General features: G+C 40.6%; 2 protein-coding genes across 3 annotated transcripts in view; one reads left to right on the top strand and one right to left on the bottom strand.

Moving 5' to 3' along the window:
- The first annotated feature begins 6,087 nt into the window (after window positions 1-6,087).
- On the top strand, window positions 6,088-15,155 carry glrx (glutaredoxin (thioltransferase)). The gene is made up of 3 exons (XM_049580475.1): window positions 6,088-6,396; window positions 8,901-9,032; window positions 14,692-15,155. Exons 1-2 carry the CDS (start codon window positions 6,190-6,192, stop codon window positions 9,012-9,014), a joined length of 321 nt encoding a protein of 106 aa, XP_049436432.1. The 5' UTR covers window positions 6,088-6,189; the 3' UTR covers window positions 9,015-9,032; window positions 14,692-15,155.
- rhobtb3 (Rho related BTB domain containing 3) overlaps window positions 12,423-19,124 on the bottom strand; it is a 34,486-nt gene continuing 27,784 nt past the window's right edge. The window contains exons 11-13 of one of the 2 annotated variants that reach the window (XM_049580462.1): window positions 17,410-17,576; window positions 17,041-17,137; window positions 12,423-14,832 (exon numbers count right to left, since the gene is read on the bottom strand). In XM_049580462.1, coding sequence (XP_049436419.1) covers window positions 14,714-14,832; window positions 17,041-17,137; window positions 17,410-17,576 — 383 coding nt within the window. In that variant the 3' untranslated portion in view covers window positions 12,423-14,713. The remainder of the gene's footprint in view (window positions 14,833-17,040; window positions 17,138-17,409; window positions 17,577-19,124) is intronic. The other variant, XM_049580454.1, reaches the window with a different exon arrangement.

Here is a 19,124-nt window from a genome sequence, read left to right as displayed (position 1 = left end):
AGTTCTGCAGAGCAGTGAAAGATTTCAGAGTAGCCTTTTTTTTTTTCTTTCAACATTGATACCGATTTGTTCAATGGATGGATGAATGGCTTCTATGAAAAAGTCTTTATTTCAACAAGGGAAAATTTGTTTACAAACCTGTGTTAGAATGTTTGCCAAAAAATTAAATACTTTTCTGCATCCATGGAGTAAAATTTCTGATTGGGGCTTAATTTTTAGTAGAAATTAACACTGGAATATGTTTGTCCTTCAATGAAGAAAACACCGTTACATTTGGGGATGTGAAGAGGAACTGAGCCACTGTTCCCCCAGATAGATCAACAACTGAGAGGTGCTAACTCTTGTCGTGTATGGCCGCTTCTCAGCAGTCTGGTCTGGTTATACTCAGCTCGTGAGGACATGTAAGAGTCCATGTCCTGTATTGGGGAAAAATGTAGCCCCTATTTTTTTCCCCACAAATGGAGATCTGAGTATATAAACATATATTTTGGTTGTGGCATTCTATGAAGTAGTCAGTCTCTGCAGCAGACTGGCTGTTTTGTTCGGCTGTCAGAATCAATGTAACATAATTACAGACCTTGCCTAACTCACTTGTTGTCTCTCAAGTTATTTTGGACAGAAAATCAGCACTGTTATCTTGGACGTGTCACAACAGCAGATAAAAAATATCCACAAGAGTTTAGGCTCTACTTTAGAATTACACTTAGTACGTCCATGGACCACAGGCTCAGTGCTTTGGTTTATTTTCTCCTGTTTGCCCTTGTAATGGTCCCAGAATTCAGGCTCAGAAAATCCCACTACAGTTAATTAATGATGGAGGCTGGGGCTTTATATGCAGCCTTCCATCACACGTGTGTCCTCTTCTCAGCCTTCCAAACATTTCTGTCTTCATCATAAAACAGATTTACCTTAATTGGGTCTGATCAACATGAGTTATGTGACCTGTTTTGGTGGGAGGAAGGAGGGAAGAGTTTTGATAAAGAGTCTTAATGAGGAAGTGGCAAAGTTTAAAGATGTCCTTGTATTGTTTAGATATGAGAAACCACTGAAAATTAAGTGAACTTTGGGTGAAATCTGATCCTGCCCAGCTGAAAATGTACAAGACATTTCAATAAAAATCAATTTAGTTTTACCTGGAAAATGTCTCTTGTTGTATGTTCTCTGTGATTCCTTTATAGCCAGCTGAAATTGTTAAATGTAGAATAAGACAAAACAGGGTACAACCTAGAACAGAACAGAAACACCACATGCTCAGTCCATAACATCAAAACATTCATATATCCAGTGTTGAAAGATTGTGGACTGCTCTTGCACTGATTAATACCAGTTTGATGTAAATTCATTTAATCTGTAGAAGGAGTCTGTCAAAGTATGGTGCCTGTAAAGGGCCAAAACACTCCTCAAATTGCACAGTAAATTAAAAATAGCTGACTTCCTGTTGGGGTTGCTGTGTGGCTCCAAGAGGCTTTTTTTAAGTGCAGACAATGATGCCTCTGCCTCCCAAATTTAGTTCATCTATGACAAATTTAAAGGTGGGGGCTTCTACTTTCAAAACTGTTATGGTGCACAGCTGAGCCATTTTGTCACACCAGTGCACAAGACCAATAAAATACTGGTCAGTGTTAGGGCCCTTAAAACATATTGAACTCCTTCTGAAGTCTACAGTGGTGGAAAAAAGTTTTCGGACACCCTTAAAATGTTATACAATCTCAAATATTATCATGAAATATTTGTGGAAAAATCTTTTTTGTGTTTCAAAAGGTGTGGCTGCATTAGACAGATACAAACAAATACAAATTATATTTTTTTGTTTATTGTTTACAAGAAAAACTAACAAAACTAAATTCTTGACAGTTTCAATATGTCAGTTCTCAACATCGGTATCGGTCGGTATCAAAGTCAACAAATAACAGAGAATGTGTTCAAAACTGAACAAAAAATAAATAAACCATCACATCATCAAATTAATATTTAGTAGTCCTGCCATTGGCACGTAGTAGAGCTCTAATCCTGGCTGGCATGTTCCCCACAAGCCTTTCACACTGTTGAGGGGTAATCTTGTCCCATTCTTCTTGAATTACTGCTTTTAATTCTTCTAAATTCTTTGGTTTATGCTTTGAAACAGACCTTTTGATAATCCACCACAGATTTTCAATGGGGCTCATGTCCGGGGATTGAGCTGGCCACTCTAAGACCTGGATACTGTGCTCCCAGCCAAGTTCTACTGGCCTTGGATGTGTGGCAAGGGGCATTATCTTGTTGAAACATCCAGTTTTTACCTCACGGAATAGTGCAGCAGAAGGGAGCATGTGGGTTTGAGAATGGTACAATACTTGGTAGAGTTCAATGTGCCATCACAGACAGTGAGATGACCAACACCAGCAGCACTCATGCATCCCCAAACCATGATACTGCCTCCACCATGCTTGACAGTAGGTACTGTACATGCTGGAGATAATGCTTCGCCTGGCCTTCTGCGTACCCTCACATTAGTAGGAGGAAGATAAAGCTGGAAACTGGACTCATCTGACCACAAAATCTTTTTCCAATTCCTGGCTGTCCAGTTCTTGTGTGCCTGGGCCCAACGACGCCGGGCTAACCTCTGTCTCTCATTGATCAGGGGCTTCTTGATAGCCTTGTAGGACCTTAAGCCATGATCTAAAAGTCGGCCACGTACAGTGTGGGTGGAACACTGGACACCAGTTTGGTTTGACCACTGCTGCTGAAGCTCCTGTGATGTCATTCGGCGGTTTTGCCTGCACATGCGGATCAGGATACAGTCATTTCTTGCTGAAGAAACCCTTGGACGCCCAGATCTTGGTTTGTCTTCCAAGCTGTTGGCTCGTCTGTATTTCTGCAGAGTGTATCCAACTGCTGAAGGACTGCATCTGCACTTCCTGGCTATCTGGCGGCAGCTGTACCTTTCTTGGCTGAGAATCTTTATCTTCAGGCGTGTTTCCTGCGTTAGGTTCCTTGTTTTAGCCATTTTTGTGTCTGAAGAACTTTCAAATGTGCTGGCTTTATGTAGACACTAAGCTTGGCAACAAAAATTGTGTCTTTTAATAAAAAGAACGACCTTCATCACTGGTACCAAAATGACCCAATACTCAAAATTTCTTATGTATTTTTATGGAACCAATCAATTTTAAGTTTTTAATGGCTTTTTTAGGATTTATTTAGTATTTTGGCTGTGACTGTACTAAAAGAAATTGCACTTGAAGACCTAAGAGTGATTCTTAATGCAATATTTCACAAATGCATGGGGTGTCCGAAAACTTTTTTCTACCACTGTATGACTGTTTTGGGACAACTACTGTATGGTGCATAGTACCACACTGGTCCGTATGCACTTATGTTTTTCATCAAGTTATTCAGCAGTTAAATATAGATCAGTTATTAAAAGACTGATTCTAAATATGAGCCTAGTTTTTCTTGGTATTTGTACTCCAGTTACTGTTTTCCAAAATGCAAACAATCTGTATTTTCTAAGAGCAACATCTGAGGATAAAATGAATGGTTTGATATAAGTTTCTCTAAAGCATGAAAAGATTCACATGATCGTAACAATGAATATGAATATTAAACTGTATTTTTTATCTTCTAGACAAGGAAAAAGTGACAGGAGAGCTGCATTCAAAATATGCCTCCAGGTTTCATGTAGTTTACCTTTGTGCCTGAGAAAAACTGGTGAGACTGGTTTAAATAGGCGACGGTAGAGTGTTTCTGACTTTCAGAGCATGACTTTGGTTATGATAATGCTGCGCTCATTATTAAACAAATTGCTGAATTAAATAATAATTGTCTTTGTTGCCCTTTGCTGCAGTCAGAGGTAAGTTAAGTGATGCTAGAATGACAGCAGATGGCAGAGTTGTTAAAGCCTACTGTTTGAGTCAGTCGCTGCTAAACACAGAATTTTAAACACGTGTTGGGGAGCAGTGAAGTAATTGTAATTAAACTAGAAATGAATCTACATTTTACAGTAGGCTGTGGGAAGTTCAACTACATTCATATTTGCAAAGAGGTCCAAGTAGATACATTACTTATTTGCCTTTTTTGTGTAGTAAACTACAAAAATTACAACATTTTGTGCCATAAAAGAAATGATTTTTATTTTTATTTTACCTCTGCTTCGCTTCTACAATTGAACCCTTATTGAGCAGCTCCACTATTTTTCTTTTATCCTGACTGCTGTGAGGGCATGCCCAGGCAATGTGTGACCTGCGAACAAGTGGGCACTTTTTACAATAAACACAAGTAAAAAAAATAAATAAATAAAAAAATGCTGGCATGTGACTTTTTTGCATTATATGTCGTTATAATTTAAAATCACATGTGCATGGTAAATTTTTTTTATCATTTTTTATAGTCTGAACTACTTTTTCTTTGCTTAAGTTAACCACAGTAGGTTTCTCCCAAGGGTCGCTTTGCTGTTGTTCATCCTCTCCTTTGGTCATATGATCAATATAAGATGAGCTGGGGAATATGCTCTAAATGAATTATCAACTAATCCTGTGTTATGAGCTAATTTTGTGATTCTCTCTTATGGAGCAGCCCTGTGTTAAATGTATTCCTATTTTGGTATAGTGTCTGTGCTTTGTCAAAATAACATTAACTTCATTTTAATAAGAAAGCTGGGGTGAGGTAGTGTCATAGTCCAGCACATCTGAATATTTTGCGCGCTTGTGGTCTCTGGGCTGATGATGAATCAGCTGTGTGCACTGTCCTTAATGGGGACTTGGATGCCTCAGGGTTTATATGCACGTAGGCTGTAAAATAGGTGGGAGAAAGGGAGTGTGGGGGCCAATAGGGGTCCAACAGTTTTTATTTACGCCCCCGGACTATAGATTAAAGCCTAATCATATGCCCTGGACTCATTAACAGGTTAGTCCAGCCATGCCTGTCATACTGAGCTCTACCTGTAGCCTATTATTAAGTATCTCATTTCATCACTCTAGGTGGAATTTATACTTGTGGGTTGAATCAACGCCGTACCTACGGCGTAAGCTCTGTGTCATCGTAGAGCCTACGCCGTAGCCTGAGGTGCACCTCCCCAGAAATGTATCTGCACATTGCGGTGACGCAGACCTCCTGTCTGTTTCTGTAAACTGAAACCATTTCCCTCAGTGGAAATGAAGCTTTTATTTACTTTAATTTCACAGATAAGAAACTATAAATTGTGAAGACAATAAACCCCCCATAAAATAGCATTTTAAGTCTTGTGTGTGATTTTTTTTTTTTTTTTTTTCCTGTTAAAGGGTTTTTTTTGGGGAGTTTTTCCTTATCCGCTGCGAGGGTCATAAGGACAGAGGGATGTCGTATGCTGTAAAGCCCTGTGAGGCAAATTGTGATTTGTGATATTGGGCTTTATAAATAAAATTGAATTGAATTGAATTGAAATTGAATTTATCCTTCAGGGTTTTATCCTGGCTTCATATGAGCAGAGGAAATCTCCGCTCATCGCTAGGCTTATGCTAATAATGTTAGCATGTTATATTTGTTTGGAAACATGTTAAGTAAAAAACAGTTCTTTTGTCAGTGGACCTTGTGAGTTGTAATGGAGCAATGTTACCTTTGTTAAATGTTGCTGTAGTTGCTGAGTAAAGTTGCTGTTGTTGCTTGGGAAAATTCCACTGGCCGCTAGGCTAATTTATAAAATGTAAAATGCCATAGGCTTGTGCTAAAAACATTAGCATGTTGTATTTGTGGGTAAAATGTCTCCAGCAAAAGACAGTGCTTTGTCTGTCAATGCTACCAGTTATAATGAAGCTAATTTGTGTACTTGTGTTTGAAATGGTGTGTTTTGAAGCAATTAAACTTCATAGCACTTCACTGAAACCCCGTCGCCAACTAGTGTTTTGGAGGTGTAACTGCAGAGTGACACAGACACACCAAGACACAAGTATATATGCTCACAGTGCGGTGTAGGCTATGGTGTAGGGTCTACTGCACAAGTATAAACCCTGTTTAACTGGACCCCATAACCAGCGCAAACTCCCTCTGAAATGCCTTAGTTTGTGCACGCGCTCACGTGCACATGCAAGAGTGTGTACTATCTCTTTAAGAAGTCGGGGTGCCCTGACTTTTACGTCATCCTCGTTAACATAATTGTCAAGGAACAGACGGACCATCATCTTTGTCCTCCTCCCTGTCTTTCATCCACAGAGTACCCGCTTCACTTAGCGGCTTAAAATGGCGCAGCAATTTGTACAGTCTAAAATTCAGGGAGACAAAGTGGTGCTGTTCGTTAAGTCCACGTGCCCGTACTGCAAAATGGCCCAAGACGTTTTGTCCAAATACAAGCTGAAGCCGGGACATCTGGAGTGTGTTGATATAAGCGGCCGCAGCGACATGGACAGCATGCAGGAGTACTTCCTGGAGCTGACGGGAGCACGCACGGTAAAGATGCTTTGTCACAGTATGAACAACATTAGTGTCACTTTAAACAACCTGGAAACACAAGAGTCTACACGTGTTTATCTCATGAAAGTATGCTGTGCCCTTAGAGTTAAGAATGAAGTTAATTTTACCCATGTAGACACAGAGATGATAAATTAACGGTTCTGTAACCTGCCGGAAGTTTAGCTTTTAATAAGGTTTATGTAAACCTACAAGAAGTTGTAGCACTGTTAGCTAAAACCAGTTAGGATAAATACTCAGATGTAAACATGTCAGACTGATATGCTGGTTGTTATTCATTCATTCATTCATTCCCATGAAATCAGTTTTCAGTAGTAAATAAGGGAGTTTCCAGGAAGAGCTGCCACTTGTCTCAATTACCTCGTGTGTGTGTGTGTGTGTGTGTGTGTGTGTGTGTGTGTGTGTGTTAATGACTTGGGGTGTCTATTTGAAATGTAGTGGTGGATGAAGTATTCAGACCATTTAAGTACACTGTAAAAACTCCATTATAGGTAAAAGTAAAGTAAAATAACTCAATGAAGAAAAAATGGCCCCAGTAACTGTTTACTTTTTTTTATATTATTAGATTATTATTATTATTAACATTAACATTAATACTCATGAATTAATGTCCATGCCGGGTCGCGGGGGCAACAGGCCAAGCTAAGCACCCATCCCTCTCCTTAGCAACACTTTCCAGCTCATCCTGAGAGACCCTAAGGTGTTCCCAGGCAAGATGAGATAAGTAGTCCCTCCAGCATGTTCTGGGTCTGCCCCAGGGCCTCCTACCAGTGGGATTTGCTGAAAACACCTCTGTCAGGAGGCATCCTGATCAGATGCCCGAACCACCTAAACTGACCCCTTTCGATGCAAAGGAGCAGCGGCTCTACTCCGAGCTCCCTCCGAATGTCTGAGCTCCTCACTCTATCTCTAAGGCTGAGCCCAGCCACCCCACGAAGGAAACTCATTTCGGCCGCTTGTATTGGCAACTTCATTCTTTCAGTCACTACCCAGAGCTCATGACCATAGGTGAGGGTTGGGACGTAAATGGATAAGCATATCGAAAGCTTCGACTTCTGGCTTAGCCTCCTCTTCACCTCGACGGTCCCCACTGAAGAAGCCGCACTAAACCGCCGATCCATCTCACACTCCATTCTGCCCTCACCCTCAATTAATGTAAAAGCAGCATCTTATTTGATCTGCTAATTATTTTCTTCATCAATCAGTTGACCGCAGAGATTCAGAAAATAGTGACAACTGCCCCTTACAATCACCTAGAGCTCAACGTAATAACTCAACATTAGGGCTGTGTGATATGGATAAAACCAAATATCACAATATGTTTGACCAGTACCTCGGTATTGATGTTGCAGTGATATTGTAGGATTGTCGCTTTTACAAAATCTTTACATGATGAGATTTTTGATAAATAATCATCAGTAATGTGGATAAAATGACTGAGTGGTTAAAGGCAAATAATAAAACAGTTAGAACAGTCTGATAAGTTCAGAGAATGACGTCAGTTTACTGTAATGCAGCCTTTAAAACCAGGAAAAGACAACACCATGTTATGATATTCAAAATCTAAGATGTCTAGTCTCATATTGTCTCATATGGGCATCTGTGGCTCAGAGGTAGAGCGGGTCATCCACCAATCAATAGATCAGCGGTTCCATCCCCAGCTCATCCAGTCTGCATGTCGAAGTATCCTTGAGCAAGATACTGAACCCCTGATGTCCTGATGGCCACTGGCCTGATGGCTCCCGATGGCTGTTTGAGTGTGTTAAAACTGAGTAGCAGGTGGCACCTTGTACAGTATGGTAGCCTCGGCCACCAGTGTATAAATGTGTGTGTGAATGGGTGAATGTGACTCGTAGTGTGAAAAGCGCTTTGAGTGGTCGGATGACTAGAAAGGAGCTATACAAATGCAGGTCCATTTACCATCCATATCATGGTATTGCTTTAATGTCAATATATTGCCCAGCCCTAAGTCTCAGTGCTTGTTGTGTTAAAATTATTAAAAAAACAAATGTAAATAATTAGAAGGAAAATCAGTGAATCTTCACATTTGAGAAGCTGGAGCGAGGAAAATGTTTGGAATGACTGAAAAATGACTTGCACAATTTTCAGAACAGTTGCCAATTAATTTCCTGTCATTACCTGTGATGGTGTTATGTTGCCTTCAAATGTAACCCTTGAGCTCGTGTTTATGACATGGGAATTGGTATACAGAGGAAAGCAATCATATGGTATGGTCCTGTGAATGCGGTGAGCAAGACCCCATTTGAACGCATCATTTTACACCCAGAGATGTTAAAAGTATGGTTACCATGGTATCAAAAGTATGGCAGAATCTCTGATGGTAGACAAATGGGAATTATTGTCGCTATATGTCGTCATATCGTCCCACTCTGTGCACAACACTGAAGACAGATGACTGCGTATTCACTAGCTGCAACCCCTGTTTCTCTTCTTTCTCTTCTTTCGCATTGATTTATATGTAGGTCCCACGGGTGTTCATTGGTGGGAAGTGTGTTGGAGGCGGCACCGACGTGGTGGACCTGGATGAGAGTGGTAAACTGGAGGGCATCCTGGAGTCAGTTGGAGCCCTGCAATGACCTGCTCCACACCTCCAGGTACAGGACACTGCACAAACTCACACACTTATTTAAAGTGACAGACCGAGTGTCTGACTGCGGGGAAAAAAAACAAAGAGTGAAAAAGGGGAAGCCTTTGTAATAGCAGGCAAGAAAAGGAGGAGGGTGTTGCCCCCAAGAAGACCCAGAGCAAGTCATTAAGTGCATAAATTAGTAACAGTAAGCTCTCATTAGTGTAGGAATAAATAAATTAAAGGAAATAAGATGCCCGAGGTGGTGCTCAGAGAGATAACAAGTAATTGCACGGTGGTAAAGACGGGAGTAAAACCTGCTCTGGGCCCACACTGCATCACATCCTGATGGAAATGTACAGATGGGTGACAAATTGAAGGAAACACCTCGAGTTAGGCTGATGGAAAATCATTGAGATCGGTTTGGCATGAAGCCAAACACCAGACTGGACCCGTATACAGGATTTTACTGCTGGATCTTGCACTTGAGTCCTCTCATTCTCATTGATTATTGTCATAATTAAAGTATTTGACTATAAAGGTGTCCCAGCCCGAGCCTACATCGTAGTGTATGAGAATGTCCATATTGAAATCAAGCAGTTTTGGTTTTCATTGTTTTTATTGACCTATAATTATCGTCTACTCCCACCAGTCCCTGGTGCCATGAAGTGTCAGGAATCTGAGAGTTTGTTTTGCATGTATTGGTGAATGAGGCCCAGTGAGACTCTGCTCTGTGACTTATTTGCTGCTGTCTTAATGGTGGAACAACAGTGCCCCTCCATTATGTGTTCATGTTTCATACAAAATGGCGAGGCGGAATAATGACCCAACATTCCCGCCTTGTACAGGCTCTATAAAAAGGGCTTGACAGAGCTCTCTTGTTTCATCACCCAAAGAAACTCTTAATCTTCCTAGTAAACAAACACGATGTGAACCATGTGTATCTTCCCCCTGTCCAGCTCCACTGAAATGTGATTGCCTTCACGGTGCCGACCTCAGCTCGACAATTAATAGTGCACAGTCAGTCAGGCACTGGTGGCTCTGTTACTCAGTTTGTAAACATAATATTATGTTAATCACCTTGTGGTGTTGCTTATTACTAATGCATTACAAGTTGGATTTAGTGCCGTGACGCTGTCAGTACAGCTTGCTGATGTAGGGAAATTTTTAATTTGCCAGAAAGTGTCATAATGACAAATTCTGGTTCAGCTGGTGTGCAATAGATCAAACCAGTTTAAACTTGTACACTGGAGTGGAGCGGCAAAACCCAGACCCAGCTCTAGGAGGGCATATAAGCCCTGTTTACACCAAACACTTTCAGTGTGGTACCTTTGCAACCAAAAGTAACCCTTCAGACATGGTACCTAGACCCTAGCGAACAGTACCCTTAAATGTGGGCGGGGTTGTCGTCACTCACTGCTCCATCCAGCACTCACTGTATTCCCTTATTACCAGTGACAGATGGAAGTCTGCACCTCGTTTATCGTCCACAGAAGGAGACTGCACACAGACATTTACAGAACAAAATAAACCAGGCTGCAGTGAGAGTCTCTTAATGGGATATTCAAAAATAGCAGGTTTGTGCATTTAGACCTTCTCAGGCAAGCTCAGGGGTTTAGTGTTGCCGAAGCCCACAGGGATTTCGCTCCATGATGCGAAATGTGTATATATATATATATGTGTGTGTGTGTGTGTGTGTATGTATATATATACATATATATATATATATATGTATATATATGTATATATATATATATATATAAACGCTTGACAGTGACATTACAAGTAAACGTTCCACCTTAAAAGTTGCCAGCAGTCTGCCCAGTGAATTAAGTTACTTTTTTACTCTGACTCCAGCTGCTTGACTTATGCTGCAGGCAACAAAACATTCTTTCATTTTATAGTTACAGTCTACTAATAAAACTCTTCATGATATGAACAGTGGTTACATGAGCCTCAGAACCAGCCACAGCTCAGCCCTGAGCAGAGTGACTGTCCTCTACTGACCAATCAACAGACTGCAGTGTTCACAGCTCCACCTTTTAATACCAGATCTGTGTGCTAGGTACCCCAACAGAGGGGGGACCAAAAATGGGGAGGGTACAGAACAGTTCCATTGGTACCATCCACAACTTTTCACAGTGGAAACATTAAAAAAGCGTATGGAACTGAACTGAACTGAACTGAACTGTACTGCTCGGTGGAAACTGGGCTATAATGAATGCACACAAGGGGTTTTCTGTATGGTTTGATGAGTATGAAAACAATATATATCATGTATGGTATTGCCGTCACAGTCATCAGATCTCAACCCAAAGAGATTTTGAAACACATTATGCTGAGATCAGACTCAATGATATCAGCGTGATACTGGCCAGACTCAAAGGCAGAAGCCAACAAAGCTATAATTAGACGTTCCAACTTGTAGTCTGTTGTGTCTTTTAGCCAAGTCACGGCTAGAGTGAATGACTCTGATCGCCTAATTTAACACAGTGTGGAAGACCAATATAATTGTGTAGTCTGATCCTGGAACAGCATTCTCCATCGACATCATCAAACCAACAGGGAATGTGTTTCAGAAGAATCGAGTTCATCTCTCCAGTAGAGTTTCAGAGGAGAATCCATGCCATGGAGCATTGAAGCTGTTGTGGAGGACTGCATTGACACTCTGTGTTGGTTTTTGTTACCCATCAAACTATAAAACAGGACAATTTTCCAGAGGGAAAAGGAGGGAGAAGCAACTTTTGGGAACACAAGGGGAGACACTACAGGTGAAAATATAGTTTTGGGCTGTATCACTTTCATAACATGTCTTCTTTCAGACTAGTGGAAAGAAAACATCCAAAATCCACATTTAGGTGGTGGTGTTTTTTTTTTAGGTAAAATTTCTGTTGTTGAAATGTATGCAAAAACTGAATGTTTATTTAGATAATGCATCACTTGCATATTTAAACATATAATTTCAAAAAACTTATATTACAAAAATAATTGTCTTTATGTATGTAATGAACTGGGGAAGTTTCATGGTGATATCGATTAATGTTTTTATCCTATTTACCTGTAGTGTCTTATTTTTGGTCTGAAAATGTATGGAATTTGACAGTACATATCTTTAAAGGCCATTTCCTTTAAAATTATTCTTTTTTCATACTAGGCACAAGAAATCTCCTCTTCAGTGTCACTTACATACATCAAATTTTCCACATTTATTTCTGTTTATATTCTGAAGGTTTTTACCGAGGGATTTGTTCATATATCATTCATAGCCTGATTTATCTGACATTTTATTCCCAAAAATATATGGCAAAAATGGATTTTTTTTATGGCTGTTGACAGCAATCTCTGATGTATGGAGTAATTCCCTCCCTAAAAAATTTTGACTAATATTTCAACAAAGTTAAACAAGAATTTTGAACCTGACTTTATCCAATGGTCAGCAAAATTTAATTAATCAGCTGGGGAAGTTTAATGGTGATATCTGTTAGTCCTTTCACATGTAGTGTCTCCCCATAAATGATCGCTGTGCAGTGATGTACAAACAGAGCAGAGGGCACTCATCCAGTCTGTGGTGTGTTCAGTCTAAAACATGTCTTTATTTAAAGTCAGACGTCATGTTATCTACAGTCTGTACAACACCGGCCCAGTGGAGCCACATGTGTGTCTCCACACACACTGGGTGTGGATGCAGCGCTGGAGTACACTTTGTTTTACAGTCTAGGTTTTCAACTGCTATTTACTCATTTTCTTTTAAAGAGCAGATCAGGATTTATGAGAAGGGTTCCCATAGACACACACTTTGACTGATGTAGTGCAGCAGCAGGTTAAATATACACCACAGTGGTTAAAGGTACCAGCTGATAATCACCTGATCACTGTCTCAGTCTCACAGCGGTAGCTTTCTTGTACTATACACACAACCTGCTGCTGAAGTACTGCAAGAGCTGGATACCAGTACAGTTACATACTGTATGTTGACTGTTTGACTGACGCTGTCACACTGAATAAAAAATAGCTGCAATATGTCACCATTGATCTTTTTCGCTTTCATATTGTTGACTGTTTATCTGACAACATAAGTCGCTCTGTCTGCCTTGTTTGTTTTTCGTACATCACACACCTTTTAAGTAAATACCAGTGAAACAGCAGACTGTAAAATAGTGTGACCCAGTTGTCTCGACTTCGAATGTAAAAAAAAAAAAAAAAAAAATGTCATAATCATGTCCACTTACAGTACAGTTTACAAAAATAATTGCAGCACCAATAAATCATAATCTTATTATGATTAAAAACACCCTCTCCAAATTAAAAAAATAGGATCAAATAAATACCGTGTATCCACCCAGAGGCATTGCATTGCAGTGTTTAGTGTACCAACTCATGTTCATGATATGGTTGTTGTTCCTAACTCTGTATATCACGTCTGTACATGTAAATGCTACAAAAGGCTTCTGCCTTTCATGTGACGGACAGAGACAGACCAGTAATATTTGTTATTGCAAATAGATAAGGAATAGTTTCAACACTGTTTCATATTAACCTGCAAAGGAAATGATGTAAAAGTCCAGCTCACAGGCTTTAAATGATTTTTTTTAAAAACACATTGGTTATTATTCTGGATTTGGTGCACAGAGCACTGGATTTTTGATACAGGTAATGTGTAGTTTAATTTGACGATTTAATTTCGAGCCATTTCTGAATGAAAGTGAGGCGGCCTCTTTTGACACAGACAACGACCAAAATGTATTCCATCTCACGCGTTAATGAAATCAGTCTGACAGTGAGACACACGCTCACGTTGCATCATAGATGTGAAAGAATCTAATGAGAGAAGTGGAATTAAATTGGCTCTGCTCGTGTGTTAAACCAGGTTTCTGACAGACTACAGATGAAAACGAGCATGACTGTGCTACCAGCAGCATTACCACTCGGCTCTCGGTGATAATGTAGGTCACCACTCGGCTGAAATACTGATCGAGCCGCAAAGAAGTTAGAGGCTCGAGAGTTATTTCAGCTGAGGCAATGCTGCATGAGCACACGCTCACAATTTTTAGATCCAACAAGACAGATGCATCAGTGGCCAAGGTTTAATTTAAGATGGAGCGGTCCTGTATCCAGAATATACTCAGACATCCTCAGGTGTCGATTACAGAAGAAAACACTTCAGCACAGTTTCCTTCCTTTTTATTCAAACTGAAGTCACAGTACTGCAGCTTGAAACAGTCTGCACATGATCCCGGCCTGTTTTCCAACAGATGTGTGATCATTTGATATATATGCACTCGTAATGGAGCCATTTTGTGTCACTGTTCATCGTCAAAATCCACCATTTTGCGTCGGCCAATATAAATATAATCTTTCACAGAGCTCCTGGTCAGTGGCCAGATGGTCATTTTAAATTCATTCAAGTCATTTTGTATTGCCCATGATGGAGTAGTCATTACGCAAAGGGTGCACAGTCATTCCTCCAGGGGTAGAGAGGCGCGTCACAGCGGTGTATGTCACTGCTAGAGACGCTGTCCCATTGGTTAAGGAGTCTTGTGACTTCAGCAGCAGTGTCCCTCAGATTCAGCCCATCATCCAACAGAACAAACTATTTCTTCAGCTTGTTTTTCTCCACGTGTTGATGACTAGTCTCACTCTTCATCGTTATTTCCTCCCTCCTCTGCTCCCTCCCCTGTTTCCCACAGGCTTTAGGCATCCAGGTGGGGGTCACATGACTATGCAGCGGGACTTGCGTAGTTTGCGTCGCCGCTGCTGGTACTCGCTGAGCTCCTGCAGGTAGCCTCTGGATGGCCAGCGTAGCCTCTCCACCTGCTCACGCTCCTCCTCTGGAACATAAAAACATATATACTGTAATCTGCTGCAAACACAACTGAACCACTATAGTGAGATTTACTGTACTTGGCACACACAAACACACACAGTAATAACTCCTTGGATCATTGCCATGAACACAGCCAACAAGGCTGAAATATCTGATACCGTTTTGTTTACACCAACAAGCACCAGAAGACCAACGGTGATCCATCATGTGCTGTCTCCTTATCCTGGCCTTTGACTCTGCTTGTGCCCTTAAGTTCCCGTCCAATGACCTTAAATGATTCTTGTGTATGTGACTAATGATGACAATAAAATGTGCTACTGCTACTAACCTGCGCAGTGTTGCTGTTAATATTTAACTGCGTTTATCTGCCTATTAAACGCATATAATAACTGAGAAGCAATCAAGCGTGTGATATATAGCTCACATAAACTTAAACTATCAAGCATACTATAAGGATGCATTATTCTCAGGGGCCCGCAGTCTAATATATAGATACTGCTAGATGTGCTCTATGGCGGTAAAGCATAATATACAGAGGCTTTCACAGGTATCTAAGAACATGTTGGATTCTCAAAACTCAAAATTATAAAGTGATAAACTCACTTTATAGTCTCCAAACTCCTAAAGTGACAAAATGGTTACTAATATTTTATTTTAAAGGAGCAGTGTGTAAGATTTAGGGCAGGGGTCAGCAACATTCACTATCAAAAGAGACATTTTTGACCAAATATTATTCTAAAAATCTGCCTGGAGCTGTAAAACTTGAGCCTTATGGTAACACTGCAAATTAAGTCTAAATTAGCCTATCGACATTAAAAATAGGTTCAAAAATATGTTTTACCACAAGATGGCTCCTCTGCAGTGGGCTTTTTATGATTATTTGGCACATTACCTTTGCAGTGTTGGCAGTGAAAGCAAATGAAGCTGTCCGCCCACTTTTAAATTCTGTATTTTCCTCTGAGACTTTTACTTTTATGGATTTGGAATCCATTGCGAGCCTAGCTAGGGAGGCTCAAGACTCCCCAGCGCTGTTGAGGTTTGGCAAAATTTAGAGGAAATGGTGTCAAGCCTTAGACATATGACGTGCATTTTAGTTGACGAAATGTTAAAACTTTTTTAAATTCAGTGCATTGGCTGCACATTTTTACAATTGGAGATTGTCAGAATTTCTTTAGGCCTATAACAGTGATGAATAATAAGTATTTTTTTGTCAAAGCCACAGAGAAGCACTGGAGGGGGACTGAAGAGCCGCAGGTTGCCCACCTCTGATTTAGGGGGATTTAGTGGCATATAGCAGTGAGGATTGCAGATTGGAACCAAATATAATTTCTCTCAGAATTCCTGCAGGTTTTTACAGGGAGCCAAAGTATATACAGAGGCCTCCTCCTCTCCAAAACAAACACACCAGGTGATTTAAACTGGAATAAAGTAGTTTCACGTTACAAATCTGTGTTTCTCTGACGCTGTTTGGCTGCTAGCCCAGCACCTGCTAATATCCTAATGTGTCTTTTTTCTCTCTGCTAACTTAAGATACAAACGTTCAAGAGATTTTTACTAGGAGATGAATTATCTGCAGAGGTCACCTTCCTCTCCAAAGCAAACGGACCCCGAGATTTTAATGGCTGTCACAGCTTGTGACAGTGGGGCTGCTCACTACAGTGGCCAATGTGAAAATGTGAATGGCCCTGTCTAGAGCCAGTGTTTGGTTTGTCTGTAGAAACATGGCAGTGCAACATGGTGAGTACAGGGACCCGCTCCCTCTGTAGATATAAACGTCTCATTCTAAGGTTACGAAAACACGATTCTTATTTTCAGATGATTATACACTAAAGAAAACATATAATATTCCATTTCTGCCAATATATCCTCCTAAATTCTACACACTGGACCTTTAATTCACAAGTGATTGCTGGACACCATGGCTACACCTCATGTATTTTACAAACTGGAGGGCTATTTGACAAAAAAATGAGAACCAGCCTTCTATTCACAGCAATCATCTGAGACACAGGAAGCCTAACCCAGATAAACTGTGTGGAAAACAACAGATCCTCAAAAGCCTGGAGGCACTAATTATTTTTAAAACCATGTCTGAAGCCCTGTAAACAGTTGAAATCAGCAGTTTGATTTTCCTATCACTGCGCAGCTCTGAAAAGGCCTATTTGAGTTTGTCTGACGTTTGCTACACGTTTAAAATAAAGCACACACTGACCTGAGAGCTCCAGGAAGTCAGGTTTGTGACTGAAGATCAGGTAGTTGTTGGCGATAAAGTGGAGGAGCCAGACATACAGCTGCTCTGCATTGTGGCACTGAGTTCAAACACAGACATTGTGTCAAATCACAATGATTTTCTTGAGGATTCATGCTTTTAGACAGATAACCATGAACATCTGTTGCAGACGGAGCCCTCGCGAGTTAAAAGATTGAGCTTGCCCCAGAAAAAAACATTGCAATTGACAAACAGCTAGACAGCATTTGCATTTTGGTGGCTGAAAGAAATGTCACATCATAATGAAGCAGTAATCCGTTTACACACACAAGCCACAATCCATCTCTCTTACACACTCAAAGTTGCACTGACCTTTGCTCGGCGGAGTAGTCGGATCACGCTGATACCTGTTGACGACAGCTCTCTACTGGGCATGCTCTGAAGGTAAGCGCACACACACACTTCACAGAGATGCTGCAGACGTTTCACCTGGTACATCTCAGCGCAGACCAGCACGGCCATGGCCTGCAGCACACTGGCTGGACACACAAACACACACAGCGCCGTCTCATACACTGTATATGCACAAAGTATTACACATGCATTGTTATAACACCATGTAGGTTACATTTTATTCCAGATTTCAACACGAGCTGGACACATTGTTAAACGTGTATGCCTCCAGAGGAAATCAAAGGCTTAAAAACACTCCCTGAAGTAAAGAAAGTGTTTCTATGATTACCGGTCCAAAAATGAAATTGGAACAGAGCCACACCAGGATTGCCCCAGGAAGCTTTACACAACCACATAATAACAAAAGGACTGTGTGTGTCTATTTCACACAAAATAAGAAGTCAGTCAGAGCCACATCCAGCAGAATATTAAGGTTAACGTTATTTGACAGTAAACTTCAGGCTGGGTTATTTGCACAGCACACAGGGTAGAGAAACAGGGTAACAAGCACAGTGATGTAGCTGACTGCTTGGCCCTCTCAGTGTGAAAAATAATATCAATGTTTTTGTTTTACGGCCCACAACTTTACAGTTTTGATTTACTCTCATCGCTCTCATCAACTGTGTTTCCAGCACCTGCAGACAGCTGTTTAGCAAAAAGCTCTAAAAACCCACCGTACACAACATTCCTAACCCCAAACAGCAGTTAGACACAGTTAGAGATTAGCTGGTCAACATTTCGCATCTAAAGACAGTGGTGCCTCCAGATGTTTCACAGGGGTGGACAGATGAGGCCACTGAACATCTAAGGATGGCACATCAAAACCAAAAGCCTTAACTGAATTTAAGGGATTTGAAAATTCTGTTGAAGTATAGGTTAAAGTCTAGTTGATAACCATGTCAATATAAGAGTTAGCGAATTGCATACTGATACACTTTGGTTTCTTATTCTATATTTAATGTTGGTCATTATCTGTGCATAGACTAATACTGTTGCACTTAACATTTTGAGTTACTCAACAACCCTGTTCAATGTGTTATGAATCTGTGTATACATATGTAAGCTGATTTATTGTTCTTCAAATAGGCTGGTTGCCTTTAAAAAGACAAATACACTGTTTTAATTTGAAGGAGTACTTTGATTGTAAAGAGCAAAACATTTACTGGGACCAAGGCGTCTAAAGTTCAGGGGAGACTTGTTGGTACCCACGAAAGAAAAAAAGTGAGAGTTCAAGGGACCTCGCCATGCCAGTTGCTCCGTTGCCAAAACTCTGGAGTGTTAAGTCTCTTTCCCCCAAAAGCTGTGCTGACATGGTTGGTACCAATGGAATAGGTTGCCTAGTTTCACAAGATGACACACAAGACCTTTGCACTAGCCAAAAAAATATGTGTGGCACAGACACTTTAAGACAGTAATGCTGGCCTCCAATTATTTTTGCAGAGCAGGCAGTTGTCTAAAGAGCCTGATATTCATCTGAAGAGAAGGTGGAGATCAAAACGGAGCTAAAAGGAGAGTAAATATTAAATTTATATATGTCAGTTGGCCAGAAAGACAGCTCCCGATATTGTTCCATGTGTGCTTGATGTTCACACATGCCAAAATAATCATTTTCTAATAGAACTTTTCTTCAGTGT

Source organism: Epinephelus fuscoguttatus, linkage group LG1, assembly GCF_011397635.1.
Source record: "Epinephelus fuscoguttatus linkage group LG1, E.fuscoguttatus.final_Chr_v1".
In the NCBI taxonomy this organism is placed as follows: Eukaryota; Metazoa; Chordata; class Actinopteri; order Perciformes; family Serranidae; genus Epinephelus; species Epinephelus fuscoguttatus.
Note: the sequence above shows the minus strand (reverse complement) of the source record. Positions and strands in the feature narration are given on the sequence as shown.

Coding starts and splice junctions, on each gene's coding strand:
- glrx (XM_049580475.1), top strand. CDS start 6,190: ATGGCGCAGCAATTTGTACAGTCTAAAATTCAGGGAGACAAAGTGGTG. Junction 6,397..8,900: donor AGCTGACGGGAGCACGCACG/GTAAAGATGCTT, acceptor ATTTATATGTAG/GTCCCACGGGTGTTCATTGG.